The sequence below is a fragment of the Triticum aestivum genome, chromosome 2B, assembly GCF_018294505.1.
Source record: "Triticum aestivum cultivar Chinese Spring chromosome 2B, IWGSC CS RefSeq v2.1, whole genome shotgun sequence".
Classification (NCBI taxonomy): Eukaryota; Viridiplantae; Streptophyta; class Magnoliopsida; order Poales; family Poaceae; genus Triticum; species Triticum aestivum.
The window spans coordinates 774,176,258-774,197,333 of record NC_057798.1 but is presented as its reverse complement, the minus strand read 5'-3'; the positions used below and the strand labels follow the sequence as shown (position 1 = coordinate 774,197,333).

The window sequence follows — 21,076 nt, the reverse complement described above, 5'->3', positions numbered from 1 at the left end:
GCTGATCGGAATAATTTTTCTATTTAAAAAGTATAGCAAATAGCATTTCATTATAGATTGGTCTGTTGAGTTACGGCTGGCTGATCGAAATAATTTTCCTATTTAAAAATGTAGCAAATAGCATTTCATTAGAGATGGCTTCGCAGCAAATTGCAAATCACGCAAACCAAGCCATCGCCGCCTCGTCGCTCTCGCCGGGAGCGACACCGCCTGTCTCTTCTTCGCATTCTTAGCCGGCATCTCCTCCATCCGGATGCCCTGCGGCACGAGCCACTCCGCCACCGGCTGGGACTCGACCTTCGGGAAGTTTAGGTCCGTCTACGCCCGTCCGGCACGCCACACCGCCACCATAGGAACGAGCAGCCTCATGGGCGGTGGGATACATGCCGAGCCACCAACGCTGCCCGGCGTCGGAGAACTCCAGTCCGAAGTTCCCGGAGGCTTCGCCCTCATGCCGAAGAAACCGGACTTTCCCTTCAGCGTCTTCTTCGACGCCATCGGGGAGCGGGCGGCGGCCAAGCGGGGAGCGGGGCGGCGACGTGCGGCGCGGGGCGGAGGCGGACGGAGCGGGGCGGCGGCGTGCGGCGCGGGACGGAAGCGGACGGAGCGGGGCGGCGGGCGGACCGGAGAGACAGGCGGACAGAGCAGGGCCGAAGAGGAGGCGGACGGAGCGGGGCCGGGCGGACGGAGCGGGGCCGGGCGGAGGATGGACCGAAGACGGAGGCGGCCGGAGAGGAGGCGGGCGGGGGTCGGGGTAGCCGGAGCGGAGGCGAACGCGATGGGGCAGCGCGGCGGCAGGCGGCGACCTAGGCGGGGTGGCATCAGTGGCGGGGGTCTGGATCTACGGCAAGGCAAGGCCTTAGAAAGTTAACATGTAACTCTTACAAACTATTTCAAAAGCCCGTGGCAACGCACGGGCAGTCTACTAGTAACATTGATTGATGTGTACATGCACGAACATGTCAGTTGATGCAGTGGTAGCCAGTGCGCTCGTTATATATTAGGTCCGGAGTTTGAATTCCTCACGCCCCGTTTTTATTCTCATTTCTCTATAATTAAATACAGAGTTAGCGGTGCTTACGCAAATAAAAAGCGCCCGTGGCACAAGCTGTTCCCGTCACTGACAGTGGGCCTAGCCACACTGGCGTGCCCCGCAAGTGCGGGATACGTACGATCGAAGCGACCGTATTTGCAGGAAAACGCAAGTTGGATGGCCACAAAGCCGTATTTTTAAAATTTTAGCACCAAACTGACCATCAAGCGCAAGTTTTATTACCCCTGGTGATATTACCTCTTAATTAATCGATTAGGTGCGAACCAACATGTAGTTAGATGGTTAGGAGGATTGTGATATCCCAGCCAACCAGGGTTAAACACGGACGGATCTTTTGATGCTGGCAGGGCAGGAGCAGGTATGGTGTTATGGGCGCTAGTAGAAAAAGGCCCATTCATGCCGGTTCGTGAGGGCCTTTAGTCCCGGGTCTAGAACCGGGACTAAAGGGTCGTCACTAAAGGCCCCTCTTTAGTCCCGGTTCTTATACGAACCGGGACTAAAGCCCCTCCACGTGGCCGCTGTCTGGAGCTCCACCTTTAGTCCCGGTTGGTTTACAATTTTATTTTTTTAATTTTTTAATTTTTTTTCAGGATTTTTAAATTTCTGAATTATTTTACAATTTAATCTTTAATCACGCCTCATCCCCCTCATCACTGCTCAATTTAAGCTCTAACCTCTAAGCACTCCTCATCATTTCAAATCATCTAACTTTTCGGCTGGACACCCATCCTCTCACTACTCCAGCCTGAGCACGCTTAACCTCCGGGTTCTATCCCCCCTCGTTTCCAAGTCTGCACTTGTTGTTTTCCTGACAATAGTAAGATGTCAATCCTATTAACCCTCAGGAGTTTAGCTTGAGCATGAAGTCACACGTTTCACTGTTTGAGTTTGAAACTATTATTCTAAAAAATAATTATTATTTAGTAACACTAATATTTCTTGAATAATAAGTTTGACTATAGTTTGAGCATAGTTTGACTAGATTTGACCAAAATTCAAAAAAACTTGAATAAGTAGTTTGACCAGATTTAACGAAAATTTAAAAAAAAAAGAAATTTGAGCATAACTTTTTTCCTTTTAGAATTTGAAGATTCTAAAAAATTGCAAACAAGCCGTAGGCAGTCAAAACCGGATGCGCATTTTCGTGCTGATTTTTTGATACATTGTGCGGGTTTTTTTAACATCGTATGCAAAAGATATGGCCGTTTTACGTTTTCATAACACTTTTTTTAAAACATGTTCAAATTTAAGTTTTTAATTTTCCTAACTAGTAGATGTAGTACCATAACTACATCTCGAAGTATTTTAATTTTTTAAGTTTTTATCATTTTCTTTTGCTTTTTACAAAACTAAAAAGGCAATGGGGGGTGTTGAAAATGGGCCCTTTAGTCCCGGTTCGTGTCTTAAACCGGGACTAAAGGGCTCATTTGAACCGGGACTAATGCCTTTAGTCCCGGTTTGAGACACGAACCGGTACTAGTGCCCCCATGGGTCCTGGTTCGTGACTGAACCGGGACTAATGAGCTTATCTGGCCCGAACGTATACCCTGTTTTCTACTAGTGGGGACCCTTTGGGAGGCATAATCTTTTCAACATGTAGAACACTCTACTCGTGTCGTGAAGCTTTGGAGGCAGAGTTGTGTGCTTGAATGGAAGGGTTATCTCTAGTGATCTAGCGAAGTGATCGTCCAGTGGCCATTGAGATTGATTCACTTGTTGCTATAAAGTTGATCCAAGAGCAAGAGAAAGATAGGTCTATTTATGCTTCATTAGTCAAAGAGATTAGATATCTCTTATCTCTCCGTGAAAGTTGTATTACTCATGTAAACCGAACTCAAAATCAGGTTAGTGATAGTCTAGCAAACTTTGCTCGTACCGAGGGAAGAACCATGACTTGGATTGGTTCAAGCCCCCCGACAATGCTGGAGCTAGTCACCGCTCATTGTAACTCTTTGATGGCTTGAGTAATACAATATTTCCACCTGAAAAAAAACCCACCAGGGTTCAAATCCTGGTGCTCGCATTTATTCCTGGATTGATTTCAGGATTTCGGGCGATGCACATTCAGTGGGAGGAGACGTTCCCGTCGACGACGAGGTGCCTACAGCGACTTTGTAAATTTGAAGATGATATGACGGCTTAGTCTTTGGGAGGTGCTCGTAAGAGTAGGGTGTGCGTGTGTGCGTCATAGGGTGAGTGTATGCACGTGTATATGAGCGCTTGCGTCTGAACTGTCTTAAAAAAATCAATCAATTAGGTTAAGGCTATGTTTAATAGTAAAGTATCAGAAAAACCAAAGTATCAAAAACTGCAGTAATTTAGCCGGTAGGTACCCAAAACAATGGTTTTCATTTAACAGAGTTTTTCGGAGTATTCAGAATACAGAGCATGTGTTTGGCTACAACACATAATAATGTAAACTTTGTTGACTAGCCCTTAGGCAGTCGCATCTAGCTAGTCATTATGGTAGCAATGCAAAAACATGCGCAGCTGGCCGGTTGTGTGCTCTTTCTGTTGCGCTAATCTCTACTTCTAAGGGAGCAGTTGATAGTCTCGCTTCCAGGTTTTTTTTAGTCCCACCTCCCACGGTTTATTTTGGTACCTCCTCCCACCTCTGACTAAGACATCACAAACCGAAAAAACCTCCTCCTAAGGCCCGAACCCGCACCTATCCACATGCGACCCTCAAAAGAAGTACGAAGGTTAACCTGCGACAAAAAAAACCTACGACGGTTAACCAGCGACGAGTCCTGTTCTCGAGCGAGGCCTCCCTTCGTGGCCGCCCTACATCCCTGCGCCGCCGCGCTTCAGTCGCTGCCCTCCATCCTCGCCGCCCTCCATCCTGGTCGAGGTCGCCGCCCCGCTTCACTCGCGGTCCTCCATCCGCGTCGATCCTGGACAAGGTCGCCGCGTCCCTCCATCACTTCGCCGCCGCGCTGAACACCTCGACGATCCGGCGCGGGTCCTGGATCAGGTCGCCGCCGCCCTCCATCACTTCGCCGCCGCGCTGAACTCCTCGCCCTTGATCCAGGATCCGGTGCCGATCCTGGCCGAGGATAACCGGACACGTCTAGGATCCAGCCAGAACACGTCCTCGATCCAAAAAATAGGTATACAAACCCATACATCCGTCGCATGTCATACATCTCAAATGCCATACAATCGCATCTCATACATGTCACAGCCCATACATCCGTCGCATGTCATACAACCATGGCAAGTGCTTTCACAGGGATGGATCCGCCTGCGAGATTGATTTCTGTTCTACACAGTATAGGTTTTTTTCCATGTTAAAACTAGACTCAAGTACACATCTTTACATATGGCAATTGGCAAAAAAATTTTACCAAGGGGTATCCTGCATCCTGCACTTGTATAAATATGGCAAAAAAGAAAACACAAACCATACAGGACCCTAGAGTATGTTTCCACTTGTGCTGAACTGAATATAGAACAAAAACACTTGCATTCTAAGAAAGTACAGAGATGTAGAAGATGTAGATGAAAGTGTCATTGCAGTATTTATGTAGAATAAAATACAATTACAGTATATGCTAGCAACAGGTTGCAGTATATATGTAGAACAATAACCCTTGCAGAATGTCAATGATATAGAAGAAATTACCATGCTGGTGAAGATCATCAAATAACTACCATTTCTGTCTCCATGATTCTTGTCATTCAGTAGTTGCATATGGGGAATTCAAAAAGCACGGTTGGCGAACATCAACCTGAAGATGACGTAACTACAGGTATGATGCAGTCTACCATGTTTTCATTTAGTTGCGAGACCTGAATATATGACAGTATGCATAATGTCTCCTAGGTCTTACAAGCGGGAGAAGTGATGCAGAACACAATGCGAGCATCATACCCGTAGCTGAAATTGTTGATAACGTCTACTCGACGGAATCAGGTATAATACTGTCCGGAGATTGGTTATAAATGTTGCTTCACGTCCATTTCTGAAAGTGGCAGAATGCATTATGTGTTGTAGTCCTTACGGGCGGGATAAATGTTGGAGACTACAATGCAAACTTCATACCCTTACATGCAGGTATAAGACTGTGTCAAGATTGCTGCTAATGTTTCGTGCATACCGTATATTTTGTTGATTGTTAAGATGTAGGGCGGGAACCTTCAAACGACGGGATTCCGTCGTATTCTGAGAATAATAAGGATGGTACGACTAAGCTACAAGATGATACTCAAGGTATTCACAGGCATGCTTATACAGCTTCCAAATCGACATCTCCCAGATGAGCTTAATGAGCTTTGTGGTTTTTATGCTTAACGTAATGCAGATGACAAAACTTTTGAGCAGCATGCAACAGTAGCTGTATTTAATGAAGAAAAAAAACGTTGGCAAAACAAGGGAGCAGTTCAACGCCCAGAGGCGTGAATCTTATCGGAAGAAAAAAGAGGAGGATATGGTCAGGTTACAAGAGTATAATCAGCCATCCCTTTCAAAGACTGGTAAGTATTTAAGCGTGATTTTGCTGACTACTCTTGGTTTTTTCAGAATACCTATAGTATGCAAATTTTGATAATTTTGTTTTGTGGGGTGTACTTATGTCAACTGCGTTCGGCATATATTGTATGCATGGGTGGTCCTTTTGCACCACCGCAGATTGATTTCGGAGGTCCATTTGGTCAGCTGCCTATGGCAATCACCTCTGCTGAGCTCCTCTGCGACTGTGGTGTGGGATGGCACAACAACCCCAAAGTTTTAGAGGTCCAAATTTTTAAAAACTTTAGATCATTAATATATTAATCTCCCTGTTCGGTATGACCTCATTATGCTAGTCTAGGTAGGCATTCACGTCCATATGAACTGAGGAGCATGCACAGACGACGAAACGATATCTTGTATATTTTGGGAAAGTCCACCTGCAGCATGGCGTCGCCGGTTTACTCGCCAGGCGATGTGTCTTTTTTAGATCGAGCGACTTGTTAGCACAGAAGGAAAGAAGATAACAACGCTGCTCTGTTTTTTTTTAAAAAGGTCTGGAGTTTTTTTTTGTACAGAGAAAAACTACAGTTTACTCAATACTACAGTTTTAAAAGAACTGTTGTAGGGGCAGTCAAACACCTCGTTGCAATTAAAACCAGGGTAATCTGAAAAACTGCAGTATTCTCAGAAATGAGAATACTGCAAAAATTACTGAGCTATCAAACGGGGCCTAAACAACCAAAACGCAACAGTAAACTCTGTATCATTTTACCATTGTCAGGCTATCCATCCCAGATCTATGATTTTGCTTTCGCCCTACCCACTGACATGTGGCCCCACCCTACACGACCCGGTGACGCACCGATCACCAACCCATCGGATTCCCCAACCCATCCTATCCGCCCGCCCACGCCCTGGCACGACCTGGATCGCCCCGCATATTCGCATCTGGCCCAAGAAACCCCGCATTTTACCATTTCCAGCCCACCGCCGCCCGCCCGCACGCACGCGCAGCAGCGACTCGCCAAAATGGCCGGCCAAACCCCCCAAAGAACCTCGGGCTGGGTCGGTAGGCCAGCAGGGCCCGCGGCCCTCCACGTCCCGAGCGCCCCAAACACGTCGAAACGTCCGCGTGGCGCGCTCCCACTGGCTCACGCCCCGAGCCGGCGCCCGCCATTGGCCAGTGACCGCAGGCCAGCGGTGCCAGCGTGGCACCCGTGCGTCAGCCTCGGGGCCCCTATTAAGCAGCGCCCCGGCGAAACCGATAGGGCAAGGGAAGGGGTTCCGATCGGATCGGGGAAAAGCTTCCACGAGCTCTCGACGACTGGTGGGTGTGAGCGCCGCCGCACGAGATGGCGATCCGCCGTGGGCCCTCCTGCGCCGTCCTCGCCCTGCTCGCGCTCGCCTCCGTCGCCGCGGTCTCCGCCGACGTCTTCTTCCAGGAGAAGTTCGAAGGTGAGCTCGCCGCCCGCCGCTACCCCCGACCCGATTCCGATCTCGAGTGCTGTGTCGAGCTACGTAGTGGTGGTTGAGCTGCTGGCGTTGGCTTGTTCCGATCCGTGATCTGCGGGGGCTTGGCCGCATTTCGGTCCTCGCTGCTGGTTGTTAGGGATCTACTAGTGCTGTGCTGCTTCATGTTGAATTGTCTGCGAGTTTGCGCTTCCTTCTCCATTTTCGGGTAGTTGCTGCTGTGATCTGGAGGATCTGAATCTGACGCTAGGTTGGACTAGTCTGTTCTTCTATGACGTGAATGCGGTGACAGGTCTGATCTCATAGCCGTTGCTCGTGCGCGTAGCTGGTGTATAATCATGCGGGTTTTAGTACTGGCGAAACGAAACCAATCTAGGTTCAGGGTTTAAGATCTTTCGTGGTCCACATGTGAATTGTAGACGCTGTTAAGTTTATGTCATTCACACCATTTCAGTTCGAGTGTTGTCATGATAGATCGTCCCAGTTTCATATAGTATCTGTCGGATCTATAAATAGGACATAGTATAAACGGCATTGCTCTGTCAGCTCATGTCAGCACTCTACAGAACCTGGGCAGTTAAATCCTATTCTTATATTTATCCTGCTAGTTTGAGCTAATTTAAGCATTCTTGACGGATTTTTATTGCCTGATCAGATGGTTGGGAAAGCCGGTGGGTCAAGTCTGAGTGGAAGAAGGACGAGAACATGGCTGGTGAATGGAACCACACATCTGGAAAATGGCACGGAGATGCTGAGGACAAAGGTGAATTACCCAAAGTCCTCTCCACATCATTCAAGGAAACTTTGACTTGATAATTTCTTTCTTACGGTTTACTGATGAAACCTTGATTCTTGAATCTTGATGTAGGTATCCAAACCTCAGAGGACTACAGGTTCTACGCCATTTCGGCGGAGTACCCTGAGTTCAGCAACAAGGACAAGACACTCGTGCTGCAGTTCACGGTGAAGCATGAGCAGAAGCTTGACTGCGGTGGTGGTTACGTCAAGTTGCTTGGAGGTGATGTTGACCAGAAGAAATTCGGTGGTGACACGCCCTACAGGTAGCTGTTGCCTTCTGTTCTTGTGCTGATGTGCCTCCCTCTGCTTAGTTTACTGAACTTGTACTTCTGTCCTGCAGCATTATGTTTGGACCAGATATCTGTGGGTACAGCACCAAGAAGGTTCACACTATCCTTACCAAGGATGGCAAGAACCATTTGATCAAGAAGGACGTGCCTTGCGAGACTGATCAGCTGTCGCACGTGTACACTTTGATCATCCGCCCTGATGCTACATACAGCATTCTCATTGACAACGAAGAGAAGCAAACTGGAAGCATCTACGAGCACTGGGATATTCTTCCTCCCAAGGAAATCAAGGACCCAGAAGCTAAGAAGGTACATTGTCGAATCTGCTTATACTTTTGGTGCTTGCTCTTTTCAAGTGCCAGAAGCTGATGTGTTTTGTGATTGCAGCCAGAGGACTGGGATGACAAGGAGTACATTCCTGACCCTGAGGATGTCAAGCCAGAGGTAGTTTTCTTTCCTTCTACCATATCGATAATAGCATGAATTGATGAATAATGAGTGATCATTACTAGCGCTTTGTATTAATGCCACTGGCCACTTCTCAGTCAGATGTAGATTTATTTGTGTTCTCTAGTAGCTCCTTTTTTTGTGCCTTGTACGGTGCAGTTAGAAACAATCCCCATATCTTCTTTTTGTGCAATATATTTGAGTATATGACTCATAGTTGGTCATTTTCAGGGCTACGATGATATTCCCAGGGAGGTCACCGATCCTGATGCTAAGAAGGTAGAAGTGTAGCTTGATATTTCATTGTATCTGATATGATGTACAACAATGTGTTTTAACATTCCTTGCTGTGATTACTTCAGCCTGAGGATTGGGATGATGAGGAAGATGGTGAATGGACTGCCCCAACCATCCCCAACCCAGAGTACAAGGGCCCATGGAAGCAAAAGGTATGCCTGTTTTTTCTGTCTATTCAGAAACACGTTAATTAGCAATGCATATTGCGATGTCTAATAAACTGTGTTTCATATGCCAGAAAATCAAGAACCCTAACTACCAGGGCAAATGGAAGGCACCTATGATTGCCAACCCAGGTATATTTTTACCTGGAACAGGACCTAGTGTCTCAGATTTAATATCTGGTTATGAAATGTTTTGGGTACTGAATTATATGACTAATGCTCATATATCTTTATTGTGCTTCACAGACTTCAAGGATGATCCTTACATCTATGCTTTCAACAGCCTGAAGTACATCGGAATTGAGCTGTGGCAGGTAGGTTCTGATTGCCAAGTAACTCTGTCAAATCTGTCAGGAAGACGGAACAAATATTCATTCCTTTTCTTATGTCTGCAGGTTAAGTCAGGAACTTTGTTTGACAACATTCTCATCACCGACGATGCTGCTTTGGCCAAGACATTTGCCGAAGAGACCTGGGCCAAGCATAAGGAGGTATGTTACATTTTACGTAGCATCATCTATCACATAGACATTTGATTGTTGATCCATCATGTACTAACGACGCTGAATCTTGCAACTTGCAGGCTGAGAAGGCTGCTTTCGACGCTGCTGAAAAGAAGAAGGAAGAGGAGGTAAATTCCCTGGCCGTATTAATGTTTGCCTGGTTAGTTGCTGCATGGGTATCAGCTAAAGTGTGATTTGCTCTGTTTTGTTACCCTGTTTATCGCTGCATATCAATCTGTGCATCAGTTTACAGGGCATTTTCCCTTCTCTCTTTCTTCGGTGCATTATGCCATAGTTTCCTGTTGGTCTTGCAGAAGCAATTAAATTTGAACAGTATACTCGCTCGGTCTGGAATTAGTTGATGCTCAAACGGATGCCTCTAGCTAGATACATGCGTTAATTGACAGTATCATCTGTTTCTGGTATATATCTGTGCTGTGTTACGCCCGTCAACACCTAGCTGGAAATCTCTGCCCTTAATTGCTATTATTATTACTATTATTTGTTGTCTGGTTTGTCGAGCATTGTTATTGACTAACAATGTTACCTGTTTGTTACCAGGATGCTTCCAAGGCTGGTGAGGACGATGATGACTTGGATGTAAGCTTTGGCCTGAAGAATCCTAATGTTATTACCTTTCAGAACATTCTTGATCAGCCAGACCTAAACTTATCTGGTCTTTGTTGACAGGATGAGGAAGCCGACGACGAGGACAAGGATGACAAGGCTGGGTCTGATGCGGAGTCTGACGACGAGAAGCACGTAAGTTGCCCCCTTCCATTCATGCGTTTTCCGTTTTATAATCTGTTCTTCTCCTGTTCTTGTTTGCTCACCCTGCCTTGCCTTGCGATTTGCTTTTGCAGGATGAGCTCTAGATGGATGGCGAGGAAGGATTTGAGGAGGCCGCCTGCCTTCCAGGATTTATTAGTTGTCTCTCATTATGATGTTCCCCTTTTTGTGATCAGAAACTTGACAAGTTAGTTACTGTGTGTAGAAGAACAACATCACCGTGGGATCTTTGTAGCGCTTTTGTAGTCCAATTTTTACCGGAAGGGAACTTTATAGTCGTTAAACGAGCAAAAAATAAAAAAAAAATCGTGCACTTGTCTGTCTGCATCCTTTGGCACTGCGTACATGCTACGACTGAGACGTCAAGTTGGTGCTTGGTCTAACTCTCTGTTGCGGCCTGGCATCATGTTCAGACTTGAGAGTATGTTTTGCGCTATGTAGATGCACCACGCCACGATGATAAGTAGCAAACCCGATTGATGTTCCACATTTCTCACTGGACACACGACGCTTGAGCGACTTGAGATATAACCAGGAGCAACCGAGCCAGGTCATTGATAAATTACACTGTGTTATATCTCTAATAGATGATGTGAATAGCTCGGGATCACATTTTTACATCATGAGATGGCAAAAAGGCCTCCTTAAATACTTCAATAGATGATGTACATGCAAATATTTTTACTCCAGATTTGCTCTAGTAGATGTATAAAGAAAACTTGATGATGCAAATTTTGCTCAAGCCGCGTGGTCCTCTGGTGGTAAACTTTGCTCTAGAGCATCAAGTGATGCTAATTCGGAGCAAATGTAAGTTAATGGAAGTTTGCCATGAAGTCAATTACACTCAATAAACAAAATGATTCATGTAAAATTTCTAACATCATGTAAAATTCGATAAAATACTACGCAACTTTCTTTTTTGAACACGTGCATACACTCACCCCTATGAACACACACACGCACACCCTACCCCTATGAGCACCTCCGAAAGAACGAGCCGGCATATCATCTTGAAATTTACAAAGTCGCCGTGTCGTCGACGGGAACGTCTCCTCCCGCCGAATGCGTATCGCCGGAAATCCTGAAATATATCCAGAAATAAATGTGCGCACCAAGATTTGAACTCCGATGGGTTGGTTCACAAATACTACATATGATTTTTTGGATGGACAACAACATATGTTCAAACATCCTGTAAAAACTAAAGTCACCTAGAAATGTCAGAATATTTGTTGATGTTCATCCACAAAAATATTAGGATTGTTTTTTTGATCTTTAATCCTTTTTTTTGTGTGTGTGGAATTTACAGTTTGTGCATTTGTGCTTGGGATTAGAGCAACACTTCCGAAGATCAAAGGGCTATTTATGCCTCTTTCGTCCGCATCAGTATAGCACTGATCACAACTGAATCACAATGACGATAATGCATACTCACTGATCACAACCAATGGAAATCAGCGTCGTATAAAATGTGCCCATGTGAATGCCGCGCCCATTAGCAGACATCATCGTCGCCACTATACATCCTCCTACTGCTAGGATCTAGGATCACAAGAGCAAAATGTCAGTCAGCAATGGCTGGCATTCGCCCGATGATACCGATCGAGCGAGAGGAATCATCGCAACCCCGTCGGCCCACGCCTCGCGCTTCAGGCATGGCAAGGCGAGCACAAGCATCTCTTCGCAACCTATGACTCAATAGAGTGTGCTCGACATTGACGAGTTTTTATATGCACAGGGCCCCTAGGTCTGGTAGAGGCACTGCAGACTTGCGTTCCTTTACGGGCGCTGCCTGGACTGGTTCTTTCTTCTTTTGCTTCGCCTTCCCTTTCTGGACCTTCGCTTGGCCGCCGCCTTTGTTCCTGATGGCGTCAAGCAAACATAGGCGGGCATTAGCAGGTTTATACTTACTGATAATCTCTCAAAAGGGCTTTGTTTGTTGGACGTAAATGTGTAACTGATGGTAACCATGAAAATGTGATCTAAAGAGTGCTTGACAGATGAATATTGGCGCTACTCAATACATGAAAATGTGTTCTAAGAGCCTTTTCTTTTCATCAAACTACTGTTTGGACTTCATAATCAGCATAGAACAAGTGGACACGCGGCATGCAAGGACCCTGGAGATGTTTTTTGTTTTTCTAGCAGAAATTATCAGAAGAATGTTTGCCATGGAAGAAACAGAAAAGAAGCTCACAAGTAGTTAGAAGACTAAGAGAGGATGGGAACATTCAGAAGTCATACTTTGGAGGTTCTTTCGACGGTACAGCCGTGGCTAAACTACAAGAAGCCTTGTGCTTCTTTGCAGATCCACAAGAGCACTCCTTGGTTTTTGAGTTTTCCTGTAAAAAAGCACAAGGAAGGGGTAATTCGCATTATTATCCAATAAACATAGTTGAAGAATTTTTTAAGGCAATTTAACATTGGGAATATTAGTCAAGACATGTCCACATGGTAGTTACATTCTTAGCATGTGGATTTTTGGATTTCTGAGCCGCTTCGTCTTTACTAGAACAACTCTCTTCTTCCTCCTTGTGCTCAACCGTTGGGTCCTCGTTCTGGGATGTGCTAAGCTTAAGCTCATCTCCTACGGAATATACAAACTCTGATCATCCAGGAAATATGCACAGTAAATGAACGAGTCAGTATCCAACTGTTCCTGAATTAGTTAATTCAGGAATTCAGAACCTCCCAATGCGATAAAAGAACAAATCCTACAATTCCTACATGGGAGATTTCTGGGGACTTGACACTAATGTACCTAGTACACTAAAATTTTCCTTCACCTTACTATTTACTGACACTTAATCAGACCCTGTAAAATATATTAGTTCCTTAACAGCTCGAAACCAATTTAGAGAACCAAACCTTAGTCGAACAAGGATGGCAACTCAGATAGAAGCTAAAAGCCTAAAAGTGTTGACTTTTATAAGTATTTATTCAAGGTCTACACTACAGTCCTCAGATATCACCGAAAGATCTATTACCTTGCCATCACAACAACCAGAAATTCACCAAAAAATAGCAATTTGTACCCACAAAAAGTCTATAGCGCAACATTTCTGGTTATCACATACAACTCTAGTACAGACCCACCAATTATATGAATGTTAACTAACATATGAAAAATGCATGCAGAACAGCAAAGTAGCCTATATTTTGGCAAAAACCAGTGAATGATTGAGCATTCCCAACCATCTTTTGACAGTATTGTGTTCACAATGATTCTAGAAAGGAGTGTTTTCTTCATAATAAGCAGCAGATCGTTACGTGTAGCACACACCCAGAACATCTAGATTGCTATAGCACCAATCAGCTTTCTACAGTATTAAAACCTTTGGAAATTTCAGGTGTGAATGAGAAATGCTTACAACATTAAGTGAACCGGACCAATAACACTGGATTTTTTTTTTGGCAAAAAGCTAAGAATACTGGAACAGGACTTCACTCTAAAAACTGCACTTGTAACCAAAATAGCGATTTTTTATAGTAAATGTCATCAGTTCTAAGTCTTTTGTAAAGATGGGGATATCAATTACTAGAAGCCACCCCAAGTCCAATATGGTGATCCACATCAAGATCACAAATGGGTTAGATAGTGGCATTACGATGTAAAACTGTTGTGAAGACAGAGGCCATATAAGAGTAGTTCAAGGCTCACCGTTGCATGCATAGTCCATATAAGGATCTCCGTCCACATTATCAGAACTCATTGCAAATCGCTCGGCTATCATGTACGCAATAGCAGAATCAACATCGCCATCCAATTGACCCAAAACCTGCAAGACAATTACTAATGACGTCCAAAGATGATGATTGCTAACAATCACAGAAAGCAAATGCACAAATGCAATGCAATAATGGCAATTAATCATAAAATTCATACATGTTCAACTGCAGCAACACTAGAACATCCAGTGCCAGCCATGACCAGTTTAACCGATGTATCATCATAGGCCGCCACATGTCGCTCGGCTATCATGTACTCAATAGCAGAATCGACATCGCCATCCATTTCACCCAAAACCTGCAAAAGAATTATTAATGCCGTCCAAAGATAATGACTGTTAACAATCAACGTAAATCAAGTGCACACATGCAGTGCAATATTCAAAGTTAACCATGCAATTCATACATGTTGAACAGCAGCAACATTAGAACAGCCAGTTCCAGCCATGACCATTTTAACTGATGTATCATCATAGGCTGATCTGTTTGAAGATTTCTTTGAGTCTTTCGCTTTCGTTTGAGCATTGTTGCTGGTGCTGGCTACATTGGAATCTGTCTGCAATTTAATAATAAAAAACATAAATCGACCACAGTAAGTAAAAGCATAGTCAGTGGTCCCCAAAGACAACAGTAGTCCATTGTTCTCCCAGAACAGAACAGAATAGAACAGAACTGTTAACAATTTTCACAGTAAAAGACCTTGATAACAACTGGCATTGCAGGACCTTGGCATGGATCTTCAGTAAGCCTGACACTATTGTAGTGCTCACCGTGATGATAAGATCTAAATTCACACAAATTAGATGTAACATGAGAACTATGTCCACTACGAACAATAATAACAGTTTAGTTACAGCTCAATCACATAATATGAGAACTATGTCCACTACGAACAATAATAACAGTTTAGTTACAGCTCAATCACATAATAATATGTTAACTTACAAATGAACCATATTGCTAGCTTCACGGCCAGAGAAGTTGTTTATGTACCACCGCGGCGAGTTAAGCTGTAAAACAAACAGTAATGACACAGCTGTGAATCAAAAGTCATATCATGAAAATCCTGCATCAAATAGCATCGAATCGAAGTGCATAAAAAGTGGCATACTACTGATCTTACAAACTATAAAAGGTTCTATTGCATAAATAAATCACAGGGATCAGAAAGGCAATCTTGCACTGAAAATTAATTACCATGTGGATGCAGATGTTTCTTCCCGTGACAAGAGACCCCGCCTGCAACTCCATATTGCCGGCCCAAGTGCCGTCCTTCATCATGGAGTCGCAGTAGTCATCGAACGGCACCTCGTCCTCGATGAAGGGCTCGAACTCCTCGCGGTGTTCCTGCAAGTTGGACGCAACAAGGATCATCACAAAGTGTCATAGCCCTGCGCACCTTCAGCGATTCCGCGTCACGCCTAATTACCCCACCGTGAAATCCTAACTGGCATTGCAATTTGGAAGTAGTTACTTGCTACAGTACACAAAGAGTTCGTCTGACTGCATATATATATACCAGGATGTAGTGCACGACCATCTCCCGGTACTTGATGTGCTGCCCCTCGTCGCCCTCCAGCTGGTCGCCCATCGCCCTGCAGACTACCATGAGTAGTCATATAACTCAAAGAGACAGCCGCAGCAGCCATCTTTTTTTTTATCAAGAGGAGCAAAGAATCTGAAGAAAACCTGAAGAAGCAGTTGCCGTCGGCGGTGACCTCGACTATCTTGAGCCCGAAGGAGCCCAGCTGCGCCCTGAACTCCGACATGTCAGCCTTCTTCCCGATCTTCTTCTCCTGCAGAGCAAAAAGAAAAAAGAAAAGAAGCGGCCTGAATCCTCCGGCCCCGGGAAATCGACACAGTAATCGGAGGCGACGCATCGGTCGTTACCGCTGCGTCGCGCTGCTTCGGCTTGCGGGGCTTGGACGCCGCCGCCTTCTTCTTCTTGCCCTGGGCCATGGGGGACTGCTTCGGCGGAGCCTGCCTGAGGAATCGGCGGTTGCGGCGGCCGGCGGGAGGTGGGGGCTACTGAAGTCCGCCGGAGACGACAGAGAGAGGGGGGGGGGGGGGGATCGGAGGAGGAAAAGATCGGCCCGGGCCGGCTCATGGGCTTAAATAAATATTGGCCGGAGACCCGAAGTGTTTACAGAGGCCTGACGTGTCGGGCTGGGCCGGGCCGGGCCCTGCTACCGTTTCACCCAGGCCGTTGGAGATTAGGTCGCGCGCCGCCGGCAGAAACCCAGCCTTCTCTCCCCCTCCTCGTCCTTCCACCGGAGCGGCCGCCTCGAGCTCCCCTTCCTCGACGGCGCCGTCCTCCTCCCCCGCTCCCTTCCACCGGACCAGCGCGGAGCGGAGATCCGTCCGGTTGCCTGAGCCCTTTTGGTGTAAGGAATCCCTAGCCCTGCCTGGTTTGCCGTTCGTTTCGATTCCTTTCTGCGCGCGCCAGATTTGGTTCCACCGGCCCTGATGCTAGGCGCATTGATCCGTGGCGGTGTTGCTGTAAAATTCGAGCCATTTTCTTCTGCAGGAAAGCGTAGGAGAGAGGAGGGCAACGCAAAATGGCAGCACTCCTCAGGTCAAAGTGTTCGTCAGGTACCCAACTTCTGAGCCTTCTCAAAGTCTTGCTACTTGACCACCTTAGGCGGTCCAAACTTGACATTCCTAGCAGTTACTTGATATTGTAGCAGATAATAGTCAGTTTATATGGAATTCGATCGAACATGCATCTTCGCCACATGTCATGTTTTTGTGTTATCAGTTGTATTAATCTTTGCAAAGATCGAAATTGCTCGCATGCAATCTGTGATTGGTGGCATTGGTGCGAGAAGAACATGGTATGTTAATACCTTGGAGAAAAATCATGACTGCTAGTTAAACCTCGGTCTGAATGGTCTGCTACTTGAGCCTTAGCCACTCCAAACTTCAGACTATGTGTTTGCCTAAAAAAAAGATTAAACAACTATAACTTAAATGCTTATAGGGATGTCATCATATGGTGATTATGGCTAACTCTATAACTTAAATGCTTAAACACCTCTCCATAAGAAAATGATCAGGTGGGAGTATCAGGGAAGCCTGTATCTCTAGTCAAATCTTTTCTCAGGGTTCCTTTGAAATGTGACCAGTTGCTTTTGGTTTGTGATGCTTAGCAAAATAACATGACGCAAACACTTTTCTTGGTCTATGTAGTTGGGCGTGCTATGATGGGAAGCCTTGGAAACAATCTGTACGGGGGCGCTACCTCATCTATTGAAACGGTGGCAAGACCATCCCGTTCTGATGCCCTCTGCCAGGTATTGATGCTTCCTTCAAACCACAAATGCTTGTTTTGTCAGTCATAAGAACCAACATGACCTTTTTAAGTCACGTGGTAACTTTTTGTCGTGAGCACTCAAAAGTTCCATACAATGTGTATATCTTCTATTGCTCCGATGATATCGATGATCCGGTATTACCTAGGTAGTTTGTTAAATCGTTGAATAGCTTGTGTTACTATTGCTGCCAATATCTGGGATTTTTCTTTGGTTGCCTTAATTGTCTACAATGGGGTTACAAGCTAGATATCTGTGACTTGCTGAACTCCATTCTTTGGAGTTCTTTTCATGAGGCATTCTCTAAGCATTTTTCTTTGCTCCGTTTTCTCTAAACTGGAAGAGGGCCATAATGTAAGAGTTTGAAATGATGCAAAACTAACAGGGTAATTGCTTGAACTGAGTATGCATAATTTTCTTGAGGTACTTGTTTATCTAGCCACAGATGTTTTCCAAGTGGTAACACGCATTCCTGCTCTGGTTTCAGCAAATCAGAACATTCATCCAGATGAGAACAAACCTCAAGGTGGTCGACAACTCCGGAGCCAAGCGGGTTATGTGCATACAGTCCCTTAGGGGGAAGAAAGGAGCGAGGCTCGGGGACATGATCATCGGCTCTGTCAAGGAAGCGCAGCCTCGTGGTAAGGTCAAGAAAGGAGACGTGGTCTATGGGGTGGTTGTCCGTGCTGCCATGAAGAAGGGACGCAGCGATGGCAGCGAGGTCCAGTTCGATGACAATGCAATCGTCATTGTGAACAACAAGGGCGAGCTGATTGGCACCCGCGTCTTTGGTCCTGTCCCCCATGAGCTCAGGAAGAAGAAGCATCTCAAGATCCTGGCACTGGCCGAGCACATAGTTTGAGATATCTATCTGCTGACCTGTATCTAGCTATTAGTTCCGCAGAATGAAATGGACATCTCCAGGATTTTACCTGAGATGTTTTGGTTCTCTATTGCTACTCTATTCCACCTTTGCTTTGGTTATTTCTGTTTGCCAATAATCTCTGTTCTTCGATGGAACCGAAGTGTGTTGTTGACAAACCAGACAAGGATATGTGTACTTTGCTCGTTACAGGACCTGACCAAACATCTCACTACATGAAGAGTGGAGTATTTTTTACCCCACAAAATATACTTAATCTCCACATAATATCCTTATATTCTAACGTAGTTTGAGATATCTATCAGCGTCGTTTTATCTCGCTTTTAGTTTCGCATAATGAAATGGGCATCTCCAAGGTTCATGGGATGTTTTGGTTGTCTCTTGCTGTTAGTGTATTTCATCTTTTCTGTGGTCATTTGTGTTTTCAAAAATATCTATTCCAAAAGGAGAATATGCACCGGTGAAGCTGTAGTGAGTGCTCAATCGGTTCTTCTATGTTCAGTAATTACTAATTACACTGCATGGCATCTTAACATTATTTTGTGATCGTAATATTTCCATGTTCTTCTGTTACGATGTAAAAACGTTTGGATTATATCCACCTTATTTTTTTTGTAAATACATAGACAATTTTTCTATGATATACATACATTTTTCTTCTTTTCACTTCAAACTATTTAGTTATTTTTTCAATTAATCTTCTGTAAAATCACTACTTGGGGGTAAACACATGAATATTTCTTTATGAAATGTACAGTTTTTTTGTGTGGAACACTGGCACATTTAAAAAAAAACATGAACACCTCACTTAAGACATACCAATATTTTCTTTTAACATAGAAGAACATTTATATGAAATACACGAGCATTTTTGTAAGAATGCATGTACATCTTATTTTTGTTATATACAAACTGTTTTTTTGCAACACATGAATATTTATGTACATTTTTTGTAGAAATATATGAATGTTTTTTTTCTGAAATACATGAATATTTATTTTAATATACATGAATGTTCTTTTTTGTGGAGATGCAAATATTGTTTCTCCCATCACATAAACATTTTTACCATAAAATTAGTAAGGACATATATTTTGAGATATGTAAAGAAAATTGTGCATCTTATTTTTTTGGGAGAATTGTATCACCTTTTTAATTTTTTTTTCAGAGAGATCATCTTCTTTTTTTAGTTTTTTTCCTGAGACAGAAGAAATTGTATCACTTAATAAGCCACACCCAATTTTATTTCTTTTGAGGTAAAGCCACACCACGTGTAAGCCCATGTAGAAGTGCTGCAGGTGAGGCGGGCCTGCTGTTCGCCGAAATCACTAATTAAGGAGTACTCCTTTCAGAGATCACTCCAACTTTCCCAGGTTGCGACAAGTGGCGCGCTGCATGTGCACCACTTGTCGCAATCTGGGAGTTTCCCTTTTTTCGTAGATCCGTTTATTCAAAATGTTTTATCTCTTAAACCGTGCGTCCAAATCTTGAACCGCTTTCGTCATTGGATTCCTCGCGTTGAGATCTTCAAAACTAGATCCCATGTTGATAGGTTTTGATGAACTTTTTTTTCACGAAAAAACCGGATAAAAAAACCGACGAAAAAACCGAACCGGAAACTTGGGTTTTTTTCCCTTTCCGAAATAGGCACGCCCGTGCCTCTGACGAAATCACAATCGTGCCTCTCGCGGAAACAAAACCATGCCTCTCACGAAAGAAAAAAAAAAACAGAAAACGTGTTTTTTTCCTTTTTCGAAAGAGGCACGTCCGTGCCTCTCGCCAAAGCACAACTGTGCCTCTGTCGGAAACAAAACCGTGCCTCTTGCGAAAGAAAAAAAAAAATCAGAAAACACGTTTTTTTCCCTTTCCGAAAGAGGCACGCCCGTGCCTCTCGCGAAAGCACAACCGTGCCTCTGGCGGAAGCAAAACCGTGCCTCTCATGAAAGAAAAAAAACACGTTTTTTTCCTTTCCGAAAGAGGCACGCCCGTGCCTCTCGCGAAAGCACAACCGTGCCTCTGGCGGAAGCAAAACCGTGCCTCTCGCGAAAGTAAAAAAAACAACAGAAAACACGGTTTTTTCCCTTTCCGAAAGAGGCACGCCCATGCCTCTCGCGAAAGCACAACATGTCTCTGGCGGAAGCAAAACCGTGCCTCTCGCGAAAGAAAAAAAAAACAGAAAACGTGTTTTTTCCCTTTCCAAAAGAGGCACGCCCGTGCCTCTCGCGAAAACAAAATCGTGACTCTCGCGAAAAAAATGTTTTTTTTGCGCAAATTTTTTTTTCGATTTTTTTGTCGAAAAGCTAGAGAAGACCGGTAAAAACCAAGAAGTCAAAAAAACCCGAAAAAAATCTTTTAAAAAGCCGAAAACGCGTGCATAAAATAAAAAAACAAAATCCTGAAGGAGCATCCAAAGCGCAACACATGGCGAATGGCTGTGAACGCGCGCTGATCAGGCTCCCGAAGGAGCGCTCTTTAATTAGTTGCTTCCGTTGTTCGCTACAAGCGGCCACATAGGGATAGGAGCACCCTGGCTGCTCGTCCGTTCGCCCCGAGTCGCCCGCCGACCGCAGCAATCGCCGCCGCAAGCCCGCAACCACCCCTTGCCGGCTTGCTCGTCGCCGTCTCAATCACACCGCCGCCCGAGACAAACACGCAGCACGCTAATGCTCGCGGGTCGCGTGCCACAGACGCGGCGGCCTTGACAGGTCAGCGACGTCGCACATCGGAGTGCTGCTTGAGCGTGATGGCCGGGAAAGCATCGAGCAGGCGGCCATCCGGCGGGGGGAATGCGGCAGCCGGTGTCGCAGCGCCTCTTCGAGGGCACAGAGGAGCAGATCCATCTCGAACACCTTACCATGAGCAGACTACCGAAATTCTTCATAGAGGCT

At 45.0% G+C, this 21,076-nt stretch overlaps 3 protein-coding genes across 8 annotated transcripts; 2 read left to right on the top strand and 1 right to left on the bottom strand.

The window, feature by feature from the left end:
- The first annotated feature begins 6,740 nt into the window (after positions 1–6,740).
- On the top strand, positions 6,741–10,588 carry LOC123047305 (calreticulin). 4 transcript variants are annotated; one of them, XM_044470824.1, is made up of 14 exons: positions 6,741–6,962; positions 7,633–7,740; positions 7,846–8,038; positions 8,116–8,374; positions 8,453–8,509; positions 8,744–8,791; positions 8,875–8,961; positions 9,048–9,105; positions 9,220–9,287; positions 9,369–9,464; positions 9,557–9,604; positions 10,038–10,076; positions 10,167–10,238; positions 10,340–10,588. In XM_044470824.1, the coding sequence occupies exons 1-14, from the start codon at positions 6,860–6,862 to the stop codon at positions 10,349–10,351; spliced, it is 1,248 nt and encodes a 415-aa protein (XP_044326759.1). In that variant the 5' UTR covers positions 6,741–6,859; the 3' UTR covers positions 10,352–10,588. The 4 variants fall into 4 exon arrangements, with proteins under 4 accessions (XP_044326759.1, XP_044326756.1, XP_044326760.1 ...); XM_044470821.1 differs by having other exon boundaries at positions 9,048–9,287; XM_044470825.1 differs by lacking the exons at positions 8,453–8,509; positions 8,744–8,791.
- Positions 10,589–11,612: 1,024 nt separating this feature from the next.
- Positions 11,613–16,055, bottom strand: LOC123047304 (OVARIAN TUMOR DOMAIN-containing deubiquitinating enzyme 7). Of its 3 annotated transcripts, none has more exons than XM_044470818.1 (12): positions 15,885–16,055; positions 15,684–15,790; positions 15,514–15,589; positions 15,192–15,341; positions 14,940–15,004; positions 14,694–14,778; positions 14,401–14,550; positions 14,152–14,292; positions 13,927–14,044; positions 12,728–12,870; positions 12,510–12,607; positions 11,613–12,127 (listed from the first exon to the last, which is right to left on the bottom strand). In XM_044470818.1, exons 1-12 carry the CDS (start codon positions 15,951–15,953, stop codon positions 11,992–11,994), a joined length of 1,338 nt encoding a protein of 445 aa, XP_044326753.1. In that variant the 5' UTR covers positions 15,954–16,055; the 3' UTR covers positions 11,613–11,991. The 3 variants fall into 3 exon arrangements, with proteins under 3 accessions (XP_044326753.1, XP_044326755.1, XP_044326754.1); XM_044470820.1 differs by having other exon boundaries at positions 15,514–15,596; positions 15,885–16,038; XM_044470819.1 differs by having other exon boundaries at positions 11,671–12,127; positions 12,728–12,852.
- A 100-nt stretch (positions 16,056–16,155) lies between these two features.
- On the top strand, positions 16,156–18,437 carry LOC123042651 (50S ribosomal protein HLP, mitochondrial). The gene is made up of 4 exons (XM_044465066.1): positions 16,156–16,378; positions 16,522–16,586; positions 17,184–17,287; positions 17,793–18,437. The coding sequence occupies exons 2-4, from the start codon at positions 16,553–16,555 to the stop codon at positions 18,165–18,167; spliced, it is 513 nt and encodes a 170-aa protein (XP_044321001.1). The 5' UTR covers positions 16,156–16,378; positions 16,522–16,552; the 3' UTR covers positions 18,168–18,437.
- The last annotated feature ends 2,639 nt before the right edge of the window (positions 18,438–21,076 follow it).

What these genes read in the sequence shown, in the direction of transcription:
- LOC123047305 (XM_044470821.1), top strand. Translation starts at nt 6,860, where the DNA reads ATGGCGATCCGCCGTGGGCCCTCCTGCGCCGTCCTCGCCCTGCTCGCG. An exon ending in CTTCCAGGAGAAGTTCGAAG is followed by an intron (nt 6,963 to 7,632) that starts GTGAGCTCGCCG and finishes TTGCCTGATCAG; the next exon opens with ATGGTTGGGAAAGCCGGTGG. An exon ending in AGGACGATGATGACTTGGAT is followed by an intron (nt 10,077 to 10,166) that starts GTAAGCTTTGGC and finishes CTTTGTTGACAG; the next exon opens with GATGAGGAAGCCGACGACGA.
- LOC123042651 (XM_044465066.1), top strand. Translation starts at nt 16,553, where the DNA reads ATGGCAGCACTCCTCAGGTCAAAGTGTTCGTCAG. An exon ending in CAGGTCAAAGTGTTCGTCAG is followed by an intron (nt 16,587 to 17,183) that starts GTACCCAACTTC and finishes TGGTCTATGTAG; the next exon opens with TTGGGCGTGCTATGATGGGA. An exon ending in GTTCTGATGCCCTCTGCCAG is followed by an intron (nt 17,288 to 17,792) that starts GTATTGATGCTT and finishes CTCTGGTTTCAG; the next exon opens with CAAATCAGAACATTCATCCA.
- LOC123047304 (XM_044470818.1), bottom strand. Translation starts at nt 15,953, where the DNA reads ATGGCCCAGGGCAAGAAGAAGAAGGCGGCGGCGTCCAAGCCCCGCAAG. An exon ending in CGAAGCAGCGCGACGCAGCG is followed by an intron (nt 15,791 to 15,884) that starts GTAACGACCGAT and finishes TTTGCTCTGCAG; the next exon opens with GAGAAGAAGATCGGGAAGAA. An exon ending in GAAACATCTGCATCCACATG is followed by an intron (nt 15,005 to 15,191) that starts GTAATTAATTTT and finishes TTTGTTTTACAG; the next exon opens with CTTAACTCGCCGCGGTGGTA.